Source organism: Hesperophylax consimilis, chromosome 27 (assembly GCF_061612785.1).
Source record: "Hesperophylax consimilis isolate HC1 chromosome 27, BYU_Hcon_1.0, whole genome shotgun sequence".
NCBI lineage: Eukaryota > Metazoa > Arthropoda > Insecta > Trichoptera > Limnephilidae > Hesperophylax > Hesperophylax consimilis.
In genome coordinates, this window is record NC_142862.1 from 21,075,145 (window position 1) to 21,094,415 (window position 19,271).

The 19,271-nt window shown below is 33.3% G+C and overlaps 1 protein-coding gene across 2 annotated transcripts in view; it reads right to left on the bottom strand.

The window, feature by feature from the left end:
* Snx6 (sorting nexin 6) overlaps window positions 1–5,242 on the bottom strand; it is a 41,973-nt gene extending 36,731 nt beyond the window's left edge. For both annotated transcript variants that reach the window (XM_089648151.1, XM_089648152.1), the window contains exon 1: window positions 5,109–5,242. In XM_089648151.1, the coding sequence (XP_089504277.1) occupies window positions 5,109–5,111 (3 nt within the window). In that variant the 5' untranslated portion in view covers window positions 5,112–5,242. The remainder of the gene's footprint in view (window positions 1–5,108) is intronic.
* Between the last annotated feature and the right edge of the window lie 14,029 nt (window positions 5,243–19,271).

Here is a 19,271-nt window from a genome sequence, read left to right on the forward strand (position 1 = left end):
TCAATAAATCATGCCAGAAAGCTATAATTTGACATTTAATTGCATGCATAGGTATTTGAAAATATGTACCGCGTACGGGTATAGATAAAACGGAGCAAATTAACACATTCAAAAGGAGTTGCCATCAGAAAGTCGTGTGTATTTCCGCTTCTCAATAAAAGCCAAATAAATAGGATATTTTTGAACGTATCTGAAAACTAATAATCCTTCAAATTTTCTTATCAGAAAATAGCTGTACTTCGCCACGCATTACTGTAGCTCAGTCTGTCCTTGCAGATAGAGAAACAATAGCGTGTGTTGCTTTTACGACCATCAGATGGCGCTGTTTTAAAAAAAAACATTTTTTAATCTATCACAGGCGACATCTGTATATTATAGGTACATAATAACGCGCGTATTCGAATGCAACGTTATGTCAAAATTTCAAAGCAATCTGTGAAGAACTTTCGGAGATTTAAGATTTTGAACAAACGAATATTAACATTTTAATTTATATAAATAGATAGATAAATATATAATTGTTTAAATATAAAAATTTTGATATCAAACATAAAAAGTTTTAAAAATGGCTAACCTTACATGTTTTCGTCTAAACACTGAACTAAAATTACTGATAATGAAAAAAAAACATATTTTATTGCCACTTCACTTTTTGTTATTTCATATAAAAATATTTAATTAAAAATTCACTTTTTAACCTTTCGGAACCTTTGGTTTCATAGAGGTGTACCTTTTAATTATTCTGTGGTTGGTTACACATGTCCGACATAGTACATATGTATACCAGCATCTCAATAGGTTATTTTTACAAACTATGGATACTGTAAATATGTGGAAATTTGAAGACTGAATTTGAAACTTATTTTTCTGATTCTAATCATCATAATATTAAAAAAATATAATTTTAATATTTTCAATCATAAATGTTGATTTTAAAAACAATCTAAAACTGCACATTCCGAAACAATCAAATATTCATTAACAAAAATGAGCACAACAAATTATTATAAGCAATTATATATAATTTGTTACCCTTTGTGCTAAGCATAAAAACCTTGTCTTATAAACTTTAAGTCAGTAGTTCTAGTATTAATTATTTAATAGATATATTTTTACAGCGCCCTTGAGGTGATTTTTCACGAAAACGGCGCTATTTAAATTAGCCAAATATTATTATTAGTTTATCATTAAAAAATAATAATATTTGACAAGTCAAAATATTTCACCAACAAATGTAGATATAATATGTCTCAACGCCATCTAGTGGGAAATTTAGCACTAACAAAGCCTTTCCTACAAAAGAATGTTGGTGTTTACAGGTGAAAAAATATAATGAGCAATAATTTTTGATTGAAATACTAGTACATATTGAACTATTTGGTGGGTTGGGAATAAGCCGACGTAGCTCAGTGTTCCAGAGCACCTGACCGGACATCAGAAGGTGAGAGGTTCAATTCCCGTCGGCGGAATTTATTTTTACTAGGGAGATATTTTAGGGAGGGATTGGAAAAAATCCCAGAGGAATGGCAAATAAGCATAATATGCCCAATTCACAAGAAAGGTGACAAATTAAAATGCGAAAATCATAGAGGAATATCACTTCTATGCACAGCATATAAAATCTACACCATGATACTGAAACAAAGAATTGATAAATATGCAGAAAACCTACTGGGAGAGTATCAGGCAGGCTTCCACACCGGTAGATCCACAACAGACCAACTGTTCACCGTCAGACAGATCTTGGCAAAGTGCTGGGAATTTGACATAGACATACACCAACTATTCATTGATTTCAAGCAAGCATATGATAGCATAGATCGGGAGTGTCTATATGACATACTACTACAATTCCAGATTCCACCTAAATTGGTTAGGCTCATAAAAGCCACAATGTCAGACTCAAGATGTCAGGTCAAAATAGACGGAGAATTGTCGGAAGAATTTACAGTATCACAGGGACTTAAACAGGGGGACAGTCTGGCTCCCACTCTCTTCAACATTGTGCTCGAACATGTAATACGAAAAACACTAATAGACGCTGGCTCCAATATTTGTTTCAAGAGCAGTCAAGTTGTCGGATATGCGGATGACATCAACATTGTCGGAAGATCAATTTCAGCCATTAAGGAGGTCTTCGACCCTTTAGAAACAGGGGCGCGGGAAGTAGGACTGCGAGTTAATGTTGACAAAACAAAAATGATGGTACAGAGCAGGAACCCCTCACACAGAAGAAGAAGTAGTGCACTATTTAAAGACAACTACTCATACGAAGTGGTCGACCAATTCACCTACCTGGGCTCCAGCCTGACAGAGAACAATGAGGATCCAGCAGAAATCAGAAGGAGAATCACAGCAGCCAACAAAACATACTTCTCTTTGCTGCCAGTGTTTAAGTCACGTAGTGTCCACAGAAAAACCAAAATAACCATATATAAGACCATTGTAAGAACTGTATTGGCATATGGATGTGAGGCGCTGACACTGACGGTAAAGATGGCTGAAATGCTGGATACTTTTGAAAGAAAGGTGCTGAGAAGAATATGTGGACCCGTGAAAGAGGGCGAACAGTGGCGTATCCAGCACAATATAGAATTGTACGATATATATAAGGCCCCTAGCATCTCTGCACACATGAGACTCCTCAGGCTGAGATGGGCTGGTCATGTACAGAGAATGCCGGATACACGCGTCCCAAAAAGAATTCTGACTGGTCACCCAGGTGGAAAGAGAAAAGTGGGAAGACCCAGACTGAGGTGGGAAGATGAGGTAAGAGGGGATGCAGCACAGCTTCTCCAGGTGACAAACTGGAAGTCAGCCGCTGAGGACAGGAGGAGTTGGAGGCGACTGTTGCAGGAGGCCAAAGCTCGATATGGGCTGTAGCGCCATCGAAGAAGAAGAAGAAGGGAGATATTTTCAATTTGTATGGATATTTCAGGTGACTAATTATTGCTTATAATAATTTGTTATCCTTTGTGCTATGCATAAAAACCTTTGTTTTATAAACATTAGTTGATCATTAAAAAACAAAAACGAGCACATCGTTTTGGCGGCAAATCAAAAATGGAACCTTTTAACTAGTTATAGAAAATTTATTCGTTAATATTGTTTTTTTATAACCATGCTGTATCCTTATCAGTGAAACGGAGATAGCGTGAATGAAATACATGCTAATAAAAATATTACTAATCTGTGTTATGAATCACGCTAACAACAAATTCACAAAGAAACTGATTTCGTAAAATAAGGGGAATTATGTTTTAACTAGCAGTTAAAAACCTGCTAGTAGTTTTGTCACAAACTTCACATTCAAAAATTGTTTTGCGTACAGCGCACAGTTAGAGATATACACGAATTTGGGTTCTTAGGTTCCAACTTTAAAATATGTAAACGCGTGAAAACTCAACGGTTCTTTTTGAAAATAACAGAGGGCAGCACTTCTGTTTACAACGATCCAAAATGTACTGTCATAATACTACCATATTAGTGTATGCAGTGCAGTCACAGTGCGTATATTATGCATAAATGGAGCCTTAAGAACTCCCAGTTATGTTAATGTAAACACATTCAAACACATCGTAGAGGAATGTTTCCTTCACCAGTTTTCCTACGGCACATCTGTGCTGAACCAAGTGACTCTCAATGCCATCAACTGACTGAATAACGTAAGCAACCCACTTTGATCTCCACCATCACTCTTCTCTGCCATACGAAGCAGTATTTTCAAACGATGTAAGTACATATTACTGTGTACGTTCATTAACTTGTGATATTATGGGTCCATGGGACTCACGTCAAAACTCCCCTCCTCTGCCTCTCTCATCCTATTCACTACTAAGCCCCTCGCATCTTAGTACCTTCATGCATTCTGACTGAGATCACGCAGGAGAAGAGACAGCACTTTCACATAAGTGCAGTCTATTTACGAGAGTCATATGGGTCCACAATGTCACTTATGTAAGATTTGATTACCATGTCACTGGCCTATGTTGTGATATTTACAAGCACATATAAAATCATTTTGATTAACTTGTCGAATTCTGCTGCACGCTTAATACGCAAAAAAAATATAAATAGCACTTGGTTTCAACTTAATTACTACAAGAAATAACTATTTATATTGTGGGAGATTATAAAAGATGTATTGAAGTTCTTTTTTCTCAATCAAAGTTAAGTTTGAAGGTTAGGAAATATGCATAAATTATTAAAATAACCCAAACTAACACACATATAAACCTATTTTGTGCATGTTTACTTAAACCCCCAACTTAAATAGTTGTCTCCATTAGATATTTAAATCATGTATTGTTTTTTTTAAGAGCCTTTACATGCAGCGGAACTCGACAAGTTTACCATAATTTTAAAAGGCAATTGGGTAAATATTTCCCTAAATGCCGCACTTTTAAGGATGCCTTTACACTAGTAAGTTTATTCCTGTAAGTTGCTCACGTAAGCGACTTACGACAAATTTACCAATGTAAACGACACCATAAGTCACTTACCGTAATTTATACCAAGTTACAGAAGTTCTTTTTACGTAAGTTTTAGACAGGTCTAATCGCTCACTAATAGACACAAGTTATGGAAATTACACTTCATTTCAACTTTTACTACAAGAAATAATGTGTTACGTTGGGATAGATGGTAAAAGGTGCCTTATTTTTATTCAAAATTTACCTTGTAAAACGATCCTTTTACCGCCATTTTGGACTTTTTCGTGTGGAGTGACACTTGCGAAAGTTTTTTTTTAATCTAAATACGCATACATTACTTAATTAACCAAAACTAAGAACCTAAGAACCTATTTTGTGCATGTAAATAGCTAGAAGTGCGGCGGTTAAGGGAACATTACTCATACGATATCTAAATCAGTTGACAACACTCTCAGGTCGATCGACTAACAATAACACTCATTGTATACGCATAACCTTAGAATTAGATCAATAAATTAAAAATATTTCCTTCATTGCATTTCCATATTGTTTATCTTGGATTTTTCGTCATACAGCGTAATGTTATTCTGACGTCTTTCATTCCACGAAATATATATTGTTATTTATTCCATAAGTACCTAATTTAAATACGTTTAAAATGTGTAAAAGACTCACCATTTTGCTAGCTCGGGTGTCCGTTAAAGATTGTTATTGTTAAAAAAGTATTTATTGGTTTAATTGAATGACAATCACGTAAAATAGATTCACTCTTGTATGAAATCCGTTCGTTTTGACAGATGATAGCAAATTGCTCAGTAAGCTGAGTTGGCTGCCGGCTCAGTGTGGTCACTATTAAAAAAATATTTTTATGTTTATAAATATTTTGTTGACAAAATAAAAATGAATAGCGCTCCACATGTTTGTGGAGAATTTAGAAGTGTATAAATTTATTTTTTAAATTCGAATATTTTTATAAATTTAGGTTCCTTCCGTTTCTATCTGATTCTTTGGCAATACAAAAATTTAGTACCATCCTGATTTTGAGATTTTGAGTAGCCGTCCTGAGAATTAACAGAGCAATTTAAAAAATCAGTAAAAGATTATTTTTCTAACGAGGGTTAAAAAATATTTTATCTTATCTCGTTCTGTTTCCTCTGTTCTTCATTCTCAGTGGTTTATTTGTGATTCTCAGTAGGGAGAATTTCTTTTTTGTATGCTGGCAACACTTTTAGCGGGCTTTTGCTCTGAATGTTTGAATTTTCAGAACGACAATAAATAATTATTTTCACACAACTGCCGAATAGAGGAATAAAAGTCCTAAATTATCTCGGAATATGCAGATCTTTCTGTAGAAAACAGCAATATTTTAACGTTTTTACCTACAAAATATGTGTGTTCAGTGAGCAGTGAACAAATTAGTATGATACGTTTTTTCTTTTATTCAATAAAACAAAACCAAAATTTCCTCTGAAATCATAATATTTTTAAGTATGCACTTTAGGACACATTTTTTTAATTTCAAATAATAATATTTTTAACATAATTTATTAACCACAAATACATAGATACATAGTACAAATACTTTTGTGTATAACCTCCTATACTATCAGGCTGAGCCTGTTAAGAGATGTAGGAATTTAAAATAAAAAAGAAACGTCACCATCTCAAATGTCTCAATCTTTTTTTTTCTTCAGGCACGTAGGTAAGTACCATAGTATTGTAAAGCTCAGTCAAAGTTTGCCACCTAACTTTGGTTAGGTGGCAAATGTCGTGTGACTCTAGCGACAAAGAAGATAATATTGTTCTTCTTTATATTTACAAAAACGATTTAAAAGAAGATTTTAGGTTCACCCATACAACGAAATAAACGTTAATTGTAGCGCATTCATCGCGCCAGGGAATGGTGTCAAATAGACTTTTCTTTCCAACATCAATCCACGCTTTCTCCGCTAAATTCTTTCTAACGTATTCCAGTAAATTATAGTTATATAAACATCGATATTTTCCCGCCTCCAGAACAACTTTAATATTAAAAATATTTTCGGACGTCATTTATGTCAAACGAGTGGCAGATGCGAATGCAACGTGCGCACTAACACTAGCAACATAGGATGAAGGATACTCATGAGCAACGCGTATGCTACGCGCACAAAATTCGAATCGCTTGTAAGTTTCTCCGTATACGAATGATCTAAGGGTTACTTGAATAAATAAAAAAATGAATTCAGCCGATTTTCCAAACCGAAAACGGAATGTACAAACAAATCGTTCGAGTAAAACAGGACTTCACTACGCCCAGTTTTTACTCGTAATAATAATTTCGTGTTCGATTCCAATAAGATTCTTATTTTCTTTTTTTTATTTTACCTATTACGGGTGATCTTGGCTACACTAAATTTACTTTTTTTTTCTTCTTAAAACTCGTTTTTTTAAACAAAACTATGAAATAGACAAACTAATAAACAAATACAGCTAGTTTATTTTTTATTTTTTTATTTGGTACATTATTTTTTACAATTTATGTTTTCCAGTAATGTAGGCCTCACTGGGTGGCTTGCCCGTGCTGAGGCCTTCATTTTATAATATGAAAATCTAATCTACATATTACATTTAAAGAGAAAATAATAAATTTGAAAAGAAAATAATAAATTTAAAAATAAAAAAATAATACAATGAAAATAATCTTGTGTGTTTGTGAGTGATGTGTGTTTATATTGGTTTTGTGTGTTACGTGTAGGTTTTATTTTTATTTTATGCTATGACATTTTGGTAATATTGTCTTTTTTGTTCTTTAATCCATTTTGTAATTTTGTGTGTGAATTTATTTTTATTTTCCTCAATTTTAATTTCAAGTTTTACACTGTTGAAAGCTTTTATATAAATAAACAGATGATTATACAACATAAACATAACATAACGTAACATAACATACTTAACCAAAACGGTATAGAGCTAGTAACAATAGGTAATTTCAAATTTATAAAAGTGGTGACATGTGTACAATAATAGTGGGCATTTTTCGTTATTTAACCGTACAGATTTTTTTCAAAATTAGTAGATTTTTTTTAAACAGAACTATGAAATAACAAACTTATCAACAAATAGGTGTAAATAAATATACAGATAAATACAACACAAACATAACGCAACATAATATATTATGTAAATCCATTTATAGTTTTACACACACTTTTTAAACTTTTCAGGAAAGTAGGAACTATGAATGAACCAAATATTTTTGTCGTGTAAGTAATATACGAGTAGATTGTCAGTATATATTTAAAAATCTACAGTAGTGTAACGAGTAACTCATTATCTTGTGTTGTATAGGAAAATGTCAAATAATAATTCGTATAACTGTTTATTTACGATTCAAGCACACGTTGGCTTAATTATTAGTACCTAGTTCTGTTGTCACGTTATGCGTTTTCTTTACTGATTGATAGCGGGTACAGGGCCGGCCCTGAACCAAACGGCGCCTGGTGCTAGAAAAAACCTCAAGGGCGCTGTGTTAGGTATTATCAGCGCCTTGGCTCCTCGGATCCTGGTCCAATTGCGCTTGCACAGGGCCGGATCTGAGTGTCCCATCCCACCGGTCGGTAACCAATCGACATAATCCGAATCTTTCAAGACCCTAAGTGAAATTTATACTAAAAGTTCCACTCAGTTCAGTGTGAAACTTTTCTGCGCAGAGTCTTGCAGCATTATTTGGTTTATGTCGATTTCTTACCAACTTGTGGGACGACGGGCTTAGAATAATATAGTGGGTAGGTGGAAGAAGCATTGCCGTTGCAACCGGAAACCTTCTTCCTCTTCTATTTCTGCTAGGCTGCCAATTGCGCCCCATCGATGGCCATGTATAAATAAATTGACGTTACACTGGCAACAATTTAGCGCCAGTATCAAACAAAATTATATTTATTATGGAACCGTTTTAATGTTTACTATCATCGTCGGGAATAGGGAAACAGTTATAGCCCAGCTACACTACTCGCGAAGTTGATCGAAGTTGACCGAATACGATAGTGTGGGCACGAACTTCGCTTCGCTTCGGGCAACTTCGCTTCGCTTCGCCCGACTTCCGATTGTTGTCGGTAAATGCGCCCGAGTCAAAGGACTCGAAGCGTCACGGCATAAATAAACCAATCACTGACTGGTTGGACTGAGTTACTCGCGAAGTTGCACGAGTGTGTGGGCACGCACTTCGAACTTCGGCTAACTTCGTCGAGGACTTCGTCGAAGCGAGTAGTGTAGCGGCCGCTTTAGGTACTTTCCCATAATTGAGTACCTACTTAGTTTGAGATATTCATTATTCTTGGTTTTCCAGAATATAAAGGTTTGGTGTATTTATGGTTTGACCTATTATAGAACAATAGCATGTGAATCAAAATTGACTGGAGTGTTGTTTTATGCTGATAATATTATTTTAATAAAGTCTGACTAAACGGCGTATTTTATTTAGTCATTGAAACGGTTCAATGAATGTCAAAATTACCATAAATACAGTCAGAGCACTCACCGTCAGGTCAACGGGTGATAATCGAATCAAAATAATTATTAAAATTTTGATTGTTTTATCATTTCATGGTAAATTAATAAGTTCCCAGTATAAATAATTAAGTAAAGATTATTTTTTTCCAATTCGCATTTTTTTCTTGTTCCCACTAGAATGAAGAAAACAAAAATTTGGAATGAAAACTATGAACTTACGAGTATAACTTGAATGTTGTTTATTGTAACGGTTCTCTTTAAGCGCTGATTCCCGGTTCATTTAAGCGTTTGATCCAAATTTTCAAGTGTAAACTGTCTTGAAATGCTTAATCAAATGTGAAAAATAATTTGAAATTTATTAATTTTTTATAATACTGATTATATTTTATGCTTTTGACTGTCCAACTAGGAAGGATTCCCGTTTTAGGACAGGTTCAAATTTACAGGTTTCAAGTTATCCTAGACGAAAACAGGAAAACAGCTAAAAATTCATTAATTTAAAATTTTAAGGCTTAGGACAATTCCTTATCCTTAAGTTGAACAGGATCCCTCCCTGGTCTCTTAAACTTAAGGTTACACCAAGCATGTCAATGGAAGGCTTATTAGGATGATTGCTGACCTTACTCCGAACACTTACACAACACAATCATGCACTTTTTCAGTGACCATTGTTGCCGCTTCAAAAAACTAACACCGAGAGTTGCGGACAAGGCTGTTTAAACTTAGTGAGGCTCTAGTGAACAGGCAGGCACTCTAACAATCTTACAAAATGTAAGTATTTACCTACAAATTTTAGAAAAAAAATCTATTTAGTTTAATATGAACCATCCTGTACGTAAGAAACTTCGAAAGAAATTCGCACTGAGAGGACAATTCCAAGACACATGCGGTAGTTACGACGACATATGATTCTAATAACGGGGGTTTGCTCGATGCCAACGTTTTAATTATTTCTGATGAACGTATTACTAAAATCTCAATTGTTTCTAGAAGGATCCCTATGGATGTTAGTTATTTATATTTGAGATTAATAAAAACAGGACCTTATAATTAAAATATTTTATGTAAAACGTTTTGAAAATTCATATTTGATACTGAGAGTAAATTCCACTCTGGAACAAGCCGAAAATAAACAAATTATTATTGTATTATTTCTATCAATTACATGGAAATCGTACAGAAAATGATCTTAAAGGTAATACTAGAAAAACATAGACTGACTGATACAGACCAAATATTCAACAGCTGTGACGTACTAGATATACGCCAATTATTCGTTAAAACACTACTAAACTACATTTTTTACAAAATAAAACAAATTTCAACATACACAAAATATCACTGACAGACCAGTTAGACAAGCGTACAAAGAAAACATTAAAACTCCTACAGTAAATACAAGCCTTGGACAAAGGCACTATCAATACCATGCTATAAAAGAATTCAACAGTCTAACACTTGAAAATAAAATTGAGCAAAACAAAAATAAATTCAGAAACAAAATAACAAAATGGATTGAAGAACAAAAACGACAATATTACCTAAATTTCAAAAAATAAAACCTACACGTAACACACAAAACCAACACACATCACTCACAAACACACAAGATTATATTTTAAATGTTTTATTTTCTCATGTAAATTATATTTTTATATTATAAAATGAAGACCTCAGCACGGGTAAGTCACCAAGTGAGGCCAACATTACTGGATAACTCTGAAATGTAAAAAATATTAATAAATTAAATAAATATAAATTAAATTTAAAAAAAATAATTTGTGAAATAACATCAATAAATCAAATAAGATAGTCTTGTAACTGGATCGCAGTTCCTAAAATTTAACATTTCTCATAATTACCGTGCATGATATTCATACTCCCTCACGATAGAGGATTAGAAAATCTCTCCACAAGTCTCTGAGTCATGAAAATATACGCATTTATTTTTGTAAAGTTTAACGCAACAATTTTCAGCTCGCAATATACTTGTGTTCTATAACTGTTTATGACTGGAACTTCGAAATATTCATGTACTCGTATAACTATAAAAAAATTAGACATTATATACCTGGACACCATATTTTTTGTTCCATGGCAATATTTAATTGTTCATTAAGAAAAAAATGACTGTTCTCTCGTAATTATAAAGCAAAAATCTATATGTCTGTAGCGGGTGAGCAGAAAGCGGGCGGACGGCAGGCGGGCGGTGTGTATTTCATTTTAACTACATCTATTTCGATTTTTTATCTTGATTGAATGAATGAATGACTTAATGAATCCCTGAATGAATTAATTAATAATCGAATTGATGGGTGAATGATTAATAAATTAATTAATAAAATAATGAATGCATGAGTGAATGAATGAATGAACGAACGACAGAATGAATTAATGAATGATTTAATGAATGAATGGATGAAGTAATGAATGATTTAATGAATGAATGGATGAATTAATGAATGATTTAATGAATGAATGGATGAATTAATGGTGAATGAATTAATGGATGAATGAATTTATGAATGAAGGAATGAATGATTTAATGAAGGAATGAATAAATGAAGGAATTAATTAATGAATTAATAAATGAAGGAATATAGAATGAAGGAATTTATGAATGCCTGAATAAATGAATGACAGAATGAATGAATGATTGAATGAATTAATTATTTAATTAACGTATTAATGGATGAATGATTAATGGATGAATGATGAATAAATGAATGAATGCACGAGTGAATGAATGAATGAATTAACAAACGAATTAATTAAATAATGAATGGGGAATGAATTAATGGATGAATGAATAAATAGATGAATGACTTAATTAATGGATGAATGAATGAATGAAGGAATTAATTGATGTATTAATGAGTGAATGGAATGGAAATTAACTCTCTTCCCGGTATTCAATCGAGCTGACACTCGGCAGATAGACTTGTTGTCGATGACAATGCATTCTATCAAATTATCTGATGCATTATTAGGGAATCTATGTTCTCAAAACAATAATAATGAAATAAATATCGTAATAAAATATCGTACAAGAAAAACTACTATGCTGCTGGTCGGCAGACCAAGAAATTCTTCAATGGGATAGTCTAGAGTGTCTAGACTACAGTTATTCGTTTACCGGCAGATCTGTTTTTTTATCATCTACTAATTGACCCCTTTCGTAATTCATTCTCATTTTCGTTCATGTACCTTGTGACGTAATTTTTACGAAAAAATTCTACTATTTCCATGACTGCGCAGAACCCTCCAAAAGGCGCACCGGCAGACCAACTTTTTAAAGGCTTACTAAACATCTTTTCTCACTTCAAAGTAGTTTCATATGTGTACTCGATGACGTAGGGTTTGTTGTTTCGGGACTCTAGACTATATAAACATTGTGCATGGAACAAACCTCGCCAAATTTGGAAGGTCCGCGGCCCTTTCTCGCAAACATTATCTTTCCACGAATAATTGCATTTTTTAAACTCAAAACACAATATCGCTTCTTTAAACCCCTTTCGAAACTCACTGTAAAGCTTAAATGCCAAGAACACTTAACTCTTTTTATAATAATACATTAAAAAAAACAATTAGCACTTTACCCAAAGCCGCAATAACTAATAAAAATAAAATATTAATCTGTTATAAAAATAAAGAATAGTGAGTATTAAAAAATTGATTAAAGAACTGTTTTAGTTGACATTTCCCTGTAATATATACAAGAAGGTTCGTAACTGTGTTTAATTAGTAGGTATTGGTAGCTAGCTATATGTAAATGGTGGTCAATTTCAATTTTTATTTACAGTTAGTGCTTCGACAAATCAACATCGTTTTTCACAATGGAAGCGCCTGACGTATTGGAAGAGGCACTTACTGAAGGTAAGTACTAAATTATTGATATTGATTTATTTTATTGTTTTGTGGTTAAAATAAAGAACTCCGATTAACAAGAGAACGCATATAAAACAAGGTTCATTTTGTCTGTGGCTTTCTGGTTAAAAATTTAAATATCTTAATGTGTAATTTAACGCTAAAGTACCTACCTAGTACTTACCCAAAACTTAAGTTATTCTTTTTTTTTAATTTGTCTGTGTTTTTTGCTGTTTAAAATTTCGAACTGCGTTTTTAAATAATTTTGTCTGTGTTTTTTGCTGCTTAAACTTTCTAACTTCGTTTTTAAATACGTTTACTCTTTGTCGATGACAATGCATTCTATCAAACTACACAAATGCACACGCGGATATATACGCATTTCTCTGAAATTGGATGACATTACGTTAGTTATTATAAGAAATAAATTCTGGCCCTGCCTAATCACGATTTGGCGCAGTTGTTAGTGTTGTTGACCCCAGTTCCTGGGAAGCAATGTTCAATCCTCAGTCAAACCATATATATTTTTTAAATATATATAAACATTTATTTTTACGGGTTAATTTTTTTATTTATTAGACGAAGGTGTCTGTTTACCTATTAGGTAGTGTCGTTTATTTTTGCAAAAATTTAAGTTATCATAAAAATTGATCACCAATTTATTTTTGTAACTTTTACAGAGTATCGACATGATTATATTTATAAAATAAGAATTGGGAGCTGCGTCATTGTAATAATCCAGATAACAAAGTTCACATCAGGATGCATGCATTGAATTTTTTTAAATTAGATTTATTTGGATTAGATCAGAAATTATTAATGAGGAATTAGAGTGGTTGGTTGGTGTTATCATTATAATATAGAAAACGTACAGTAAGTTTGGATTTTGTAACGATCTTCACGATCTTTGAATATAATTAACTTCATTGTTTGTTCAAAGCGACCATCGCACAAGAGTCCCAACTAACCGAATCTAGTGACTCTGTGGCACCCCAAAATGGTGTATGCTGTGAGAATGGAAGGGAAATCAGCTGGAGAAGATAATGATTGCGAAATGCCTGAATATTTCAAGCAAAGCTGATACTGAGATTATATATCACTCTGAAAATTCCTACCTATCAATCTACAAGTCGGTATCTTCAGCGAAAACGAGAATATTTTCCAGTTTGTTTACTGAATAAGATTCATGCAAGATCCACGTAATCTTGTACTTGCACTTTTATTATACTCTGCGGTCGATTCGCCAAAAACCTGTTTGTCAAAATGCAACCTGGCCCAAATTTAATAAAGGTTGCACACGTACCTTTGCGTTCAAATACTGAGGCTATGAAATGGATCCGTCATCCTTTGCTGAAGAAAAACTACAACGAAAATTTCAATATTCAGATTAACAATACATCTCGTATTATATTTTGTTAAATTAAAAACTATGTGCGAACTTTTCATAGACAAGATTTTAAAAGCCAAGCAATCATTAATCCAATTATAATTTTTTTATTATAAAAATCAAATTTTAAAACTTATAAATAAAATAAAAAGGTTTGGCTAAGCCTTTCTTCCAGGAGTTAACCGCGTTGCAGACCTTTGCAGATGCCAATCGTGTAGTACTGACATTGATTTCGTATATTAACTGCTAATATCGTCCGATTTCAGAGAAATGCGTATAATTCTGCGTGTGTGTATGTGATTGACCTCAAAAGTTGATATAAAGCATTGTCATCAATGGCGAGACTATCTGATGAGTTTCAGCTCGATCGGATGTCGGAAAATGGGTTATTTTGCGCTTCCAAGATTTGCATTTGTTCAATATTGAAAACCTACTTAATAAATATTATTAATATTGGTATTTATAATATTTATTTAGTAGGTACATTCACGTCAAGTGGAATAATCGTGGTCATATTTTTTTATATTACACCCTCTGAGCATGTCTTCGCCGTGTGGTGAAAAGTCACTAACTAACTGGATATATATATATATATCCAGTTAGTTAGTGACTTTTCACCACACGGCGAAGACATGCTCAGAGGGTGTAATATAAAAAAATATGACCACGATTATTCCACTTGACGTGAATGTACCTATATATATATATATATATATATATATCCAGTTAGTTAGTGACTTTTCTATATATATATATATATTGCCAGATATATGTGGTTTCTTTTGGCCAAAGAAACCACATATATTTGGCAACCAAACTTTACAACATCCTTCCTCCAAGTTTGAAAAAGATAGAAAAGATAAATAAGCTTAAGGAAAAAATCAAAACATGGGTGAAAGAAATTAATGCAGGCATACTAGAAAATGTATTAAAAACATCATAGAAACTAAATAACAGAAAATCAAAGAAATCTACCAGTCCGCCTCAGCACAGGACTACCTAGTGAGGAGGACTAAGAACAAACAGATGAAATATTATTGATTATCATATATTGTAACTCACATCAAACCTGTAATTAAATAGACACTAATAAATAAAAAATAAATAAATAAAAACTAATTAACAATTTTCAGATAATGGATATTTGTGGTTGCAATTTTAAATGTACATTTAAGGGTGAAAATAAAAGTATTTTTAAATACTTATGTTTTTATTCAATAGTTTTAAGTCTTATAGTATAAAAAAAATTACTTTAATTTTTTTATTTACTTGTAGTGATTTTTTTGTAGTGATTTGTGGTGAGTAGATGTTGATATTTAGTGCGTAAAGTCACTATTATTAGTGTTATTGTTTTTAGGGGGGAGATGACTTTTTGTGAAATAAGCGAAGGCATATAGTAACTAAAGGCATTTAGTTAGGTTTTGTGCTCGAATTAAATTGTTTGGTTTTAGGTATAATGAGCGCTTGGCAAATAGGTAAAATAATATATTTGAATACGAAGTGGATAGTTCATATATTCGATAAATTTCTTGTAAGTTTTGGTGAGTTTACTAAGGGTTACTGAGTTTATGAGTATTGTGTAAGATCCAAGAGCTAAGAAGAGGCGATAACATACATAAAGATAAGGATCCAGGTCGTGCCAAAAAGACCGAAGAAGGGGCGAGAATATGCAAGAAGAGTCAAGGGGAGCCAAAAAGAACCAAGAAGGGGAAAAAAGATGCAAGAAGAGCCGAGACGAGCCAAGAAGAGTCAGTAAAAGCCAAGTAAAGCCAAGAAGATACAAGAAGAGCCAAGAAGAGGCAAAAAGATGCAAGAAAAGCCGAGACGAGCCAAGAAGAGTCAAACGAGCCAAAAAGACCGAAGAAGGGGCGAGAATATGCAAGAAGAGTAAAGTCCAGCCAAAAAGAACCAAGAAGGGGCAATAAAATGCAATAAAAGCCAAGACGAGCCAAGAAAAGCCAATAAGGGGCAAAAATATGCAAGAAGAGCCAAGGCGAATCAAGAAGAGCCAAGAATAGTCAAGAAGAACCAAGTAAGGCCAAGATGAGACAAGAAGAGCCAAGAAGAGTCAAGAAAAGCCAAGTAGAGCCAAGAAGAGACAAGAATAGTGAAGAAGAGCTACGAAGACACTAGAAGAGCCAAGAAAAATTAAGAAGAACCAAGAAAAGCTAAAAAGAATCAAGAAGAAAAGTGACAAGAAGAAACAAGAAGTGACAAGAAGAACTAGCAAGAACTATGAAGAGCCAAGAAGAGCGAGAAGATTGCAAGAAGAGTCAAGATGAGCCAAGACGATCCAAGAAGAGCCAAAAAGAGACAAGACAAGACAAGAAGAGACAAGAAGTTCCAGGAAGAACCATGAAAAACCAAGAAGAAGAAATATATAGGTATAAAGAAAAACAACGCTCAATCAAATCCTTTGTTCCTGCCCTAATCCTCAGAGCACGTGTTCCAAGTCCACACAAATCAGTGACCCCTGATGTACCGGTCACACCGGGACAAGAGTGCTCCTGGCTGGGGTAGTACGATCGTATCGTATCGTATCGTAGGAGGCTTAATTCAAATCTAAATCCAAACGGTGCATTTAGTGACTTATACCACTGACATAAACTTTTCGCGCAATTATCGACTTTACCCTTAGAAGCGAGGTCAAAGAATAAAGTATTTTGACGAATCTAATTCATTTACAATACAAAACATTAGTTATAGTTATCGCTTCACGGCGACGATGTTTACATAATGTATTCTAATTTGCTCGTTAGTACAAATCAAATTAGAATACAATTCAACTTCGTCACCGTACTACGAAGTCCATTCTTAAGCATTAGAAAGGGTAAAAAAATAAATTCCTGGGGTACCTCCGTTTTAAAATGAACATTCCCATCGAATTTATAAATTATATTAACTTACGAACCGAAACCAGACTTCTCAAACTATCAGATAGAAGAGTTTTCACTGATAATTATTCTCATTAAAATGTATTAAATCTCTTATTGACTGCCCGGCATTATTGGAATTAATTTACACTTATGTACCAAAGACACTTTTAAGGCGAAGCTTTTGCTAAATCACTATTTTGATTAATCTTTATAAAGAATTGGTGTACATTATGAAAACTAAAAAATATGCTTTAGTTAAATTGAAGTTCTTCCTATCGCTTCGCTTGAGTAGAATTCAAATAAAAAAATAAATTACTCAATAAAAAATATAAATGCAAACTACTACAAAAAATATTTTTTCAATAGAAATGTATGAACGCATATAGGAAACAACTTTTAAAAAATACAGTTTTATAGCTAAGATTATCTGTGACAGTTTCACTTGATTTACTTTTTTTGCTTTCCTAATAAAATTATTTACCAAATAAGTAAAAACCAGTTTTTGCTTGAAATCGAACTTTTTCTTTTTTGTTTCTAGACTCAGTTTGTCAAGCGATTTTAATGCCTTTTACCTATGATATAAGGTATACCAAGAATATACACATTTTTGGCTTGTAGCTTCCTCAAAATTAACCTCACTATTAACTACTATGTTTATTCACCAATTCCAAGAATTCATCGGCTTGCAAACAAACACTGTAAACTTATTGGTGTTTATAATTTTGTGGATTTCAAAGGAAACTAATTTCCTTAGATGAATTAAAAGGGAAGATAGATTACTGAGTTTGCCCGTGGTCTCATTAAACTTCGTCCATTGGAGAAACTTGTAATTTACTGCGTTTGGTATCACATGTAAGTCCGTCAGACATACAAGCTGTCACCGACTGCCAGAAACACGTCGCTGTAGGTTCTTTTTTGTTAAGAAATTCTTTCCCGTGCTTTTAAGATATGCACAAATCATTCTCGAGCAAAAAACAAATCTCAGTTTCTTTCCATTCTCGTGTACAAAAATCACTTATTATTCCAATAAAAGAAATTGTTCACAATGCTTTTTGCAGCCCAAAAACGTTAAACGTTAAGTAAAATCAAGTTAACATTGGAAGAATCAATATAAAATACCAAAGAGTCCCAATTGAAGATGTTAACCCCCTTACGCAGTTTTATCATTGCCTGAAGTATGGACACACAGCATTAAGATGCCTGAACAGAACGCAACCTCCTACCTGCCCCCATTGTGCAAAAGATCACACCCTAGCAAAATGCACAGAAAGAAACAATAAACCAATCTGTTACAACTGTTCCTGCAATAATAGAAAATTCAAAGCAAACATATCGGACGACCACAGTGCTGATAGCATCAACTGTACATACAGACAAAAAATGCTTCAAATCGCCAAAGAGAGAATAGAATATGAATAAAATTGCACACTTCCTTATTAGCGATAAAAAACACAAAGGCTCTCAACAAGTCCGTTCTCCATAAAGTGAGACAGCGAACGCAGAACACGTAAGTGTATGAAGGACAACCTAGTTACAGTACGTACGTCGTATTCTACTACTTAACTGTGTTCGTCGAGAAACATTCGTAAAAAAAATTCTCGTCGCTCGCCTGTGACGGCATGCTTGCCGCGGACACGCTCGCCCGTCAGTGGGCCGCAACTGGTGTCCCGATGAACGCGTACAGGAACGAGGGACGCTCATAATAATATAGCTGTTTCACCCGTACACATATTCTTTGAATTGATACTCTTTCTAATGCGTTCCGTTCCATTTCGCTATGAATGATGTTATTTGTAGGCATTTAATTCATTCACACATATTCGTTGTGGCTATTTTTTTTCTTATTCGTTTCGTTATTCGATTTCAATCTAGAAACAGGAACTTGCTATATGTTTGCTTTGTATTTATGTTATTCATAATTTCAGACCTATTTGCTAGTTTATTAAATTTTATTATTTTTCGTCTTTTTAAAAATCTTATCAAAATTCATAAAAATATTTATTTCACAAAAAGAGTACAAAGGGTATAACTTATAGGTTACATCCTATTTCTTCCAGCTAACCCAACAAATACACATTATATCACATAACCCAACAATTACATGTTAACAAATAAATAAAAATAAATAATAGTACTTAAATAAAAAATAAAAAAAAAACGTAAAAAAATATCTCTTATAATACCTTACCTATGAGTACATCACATTCTCCTTTCTAG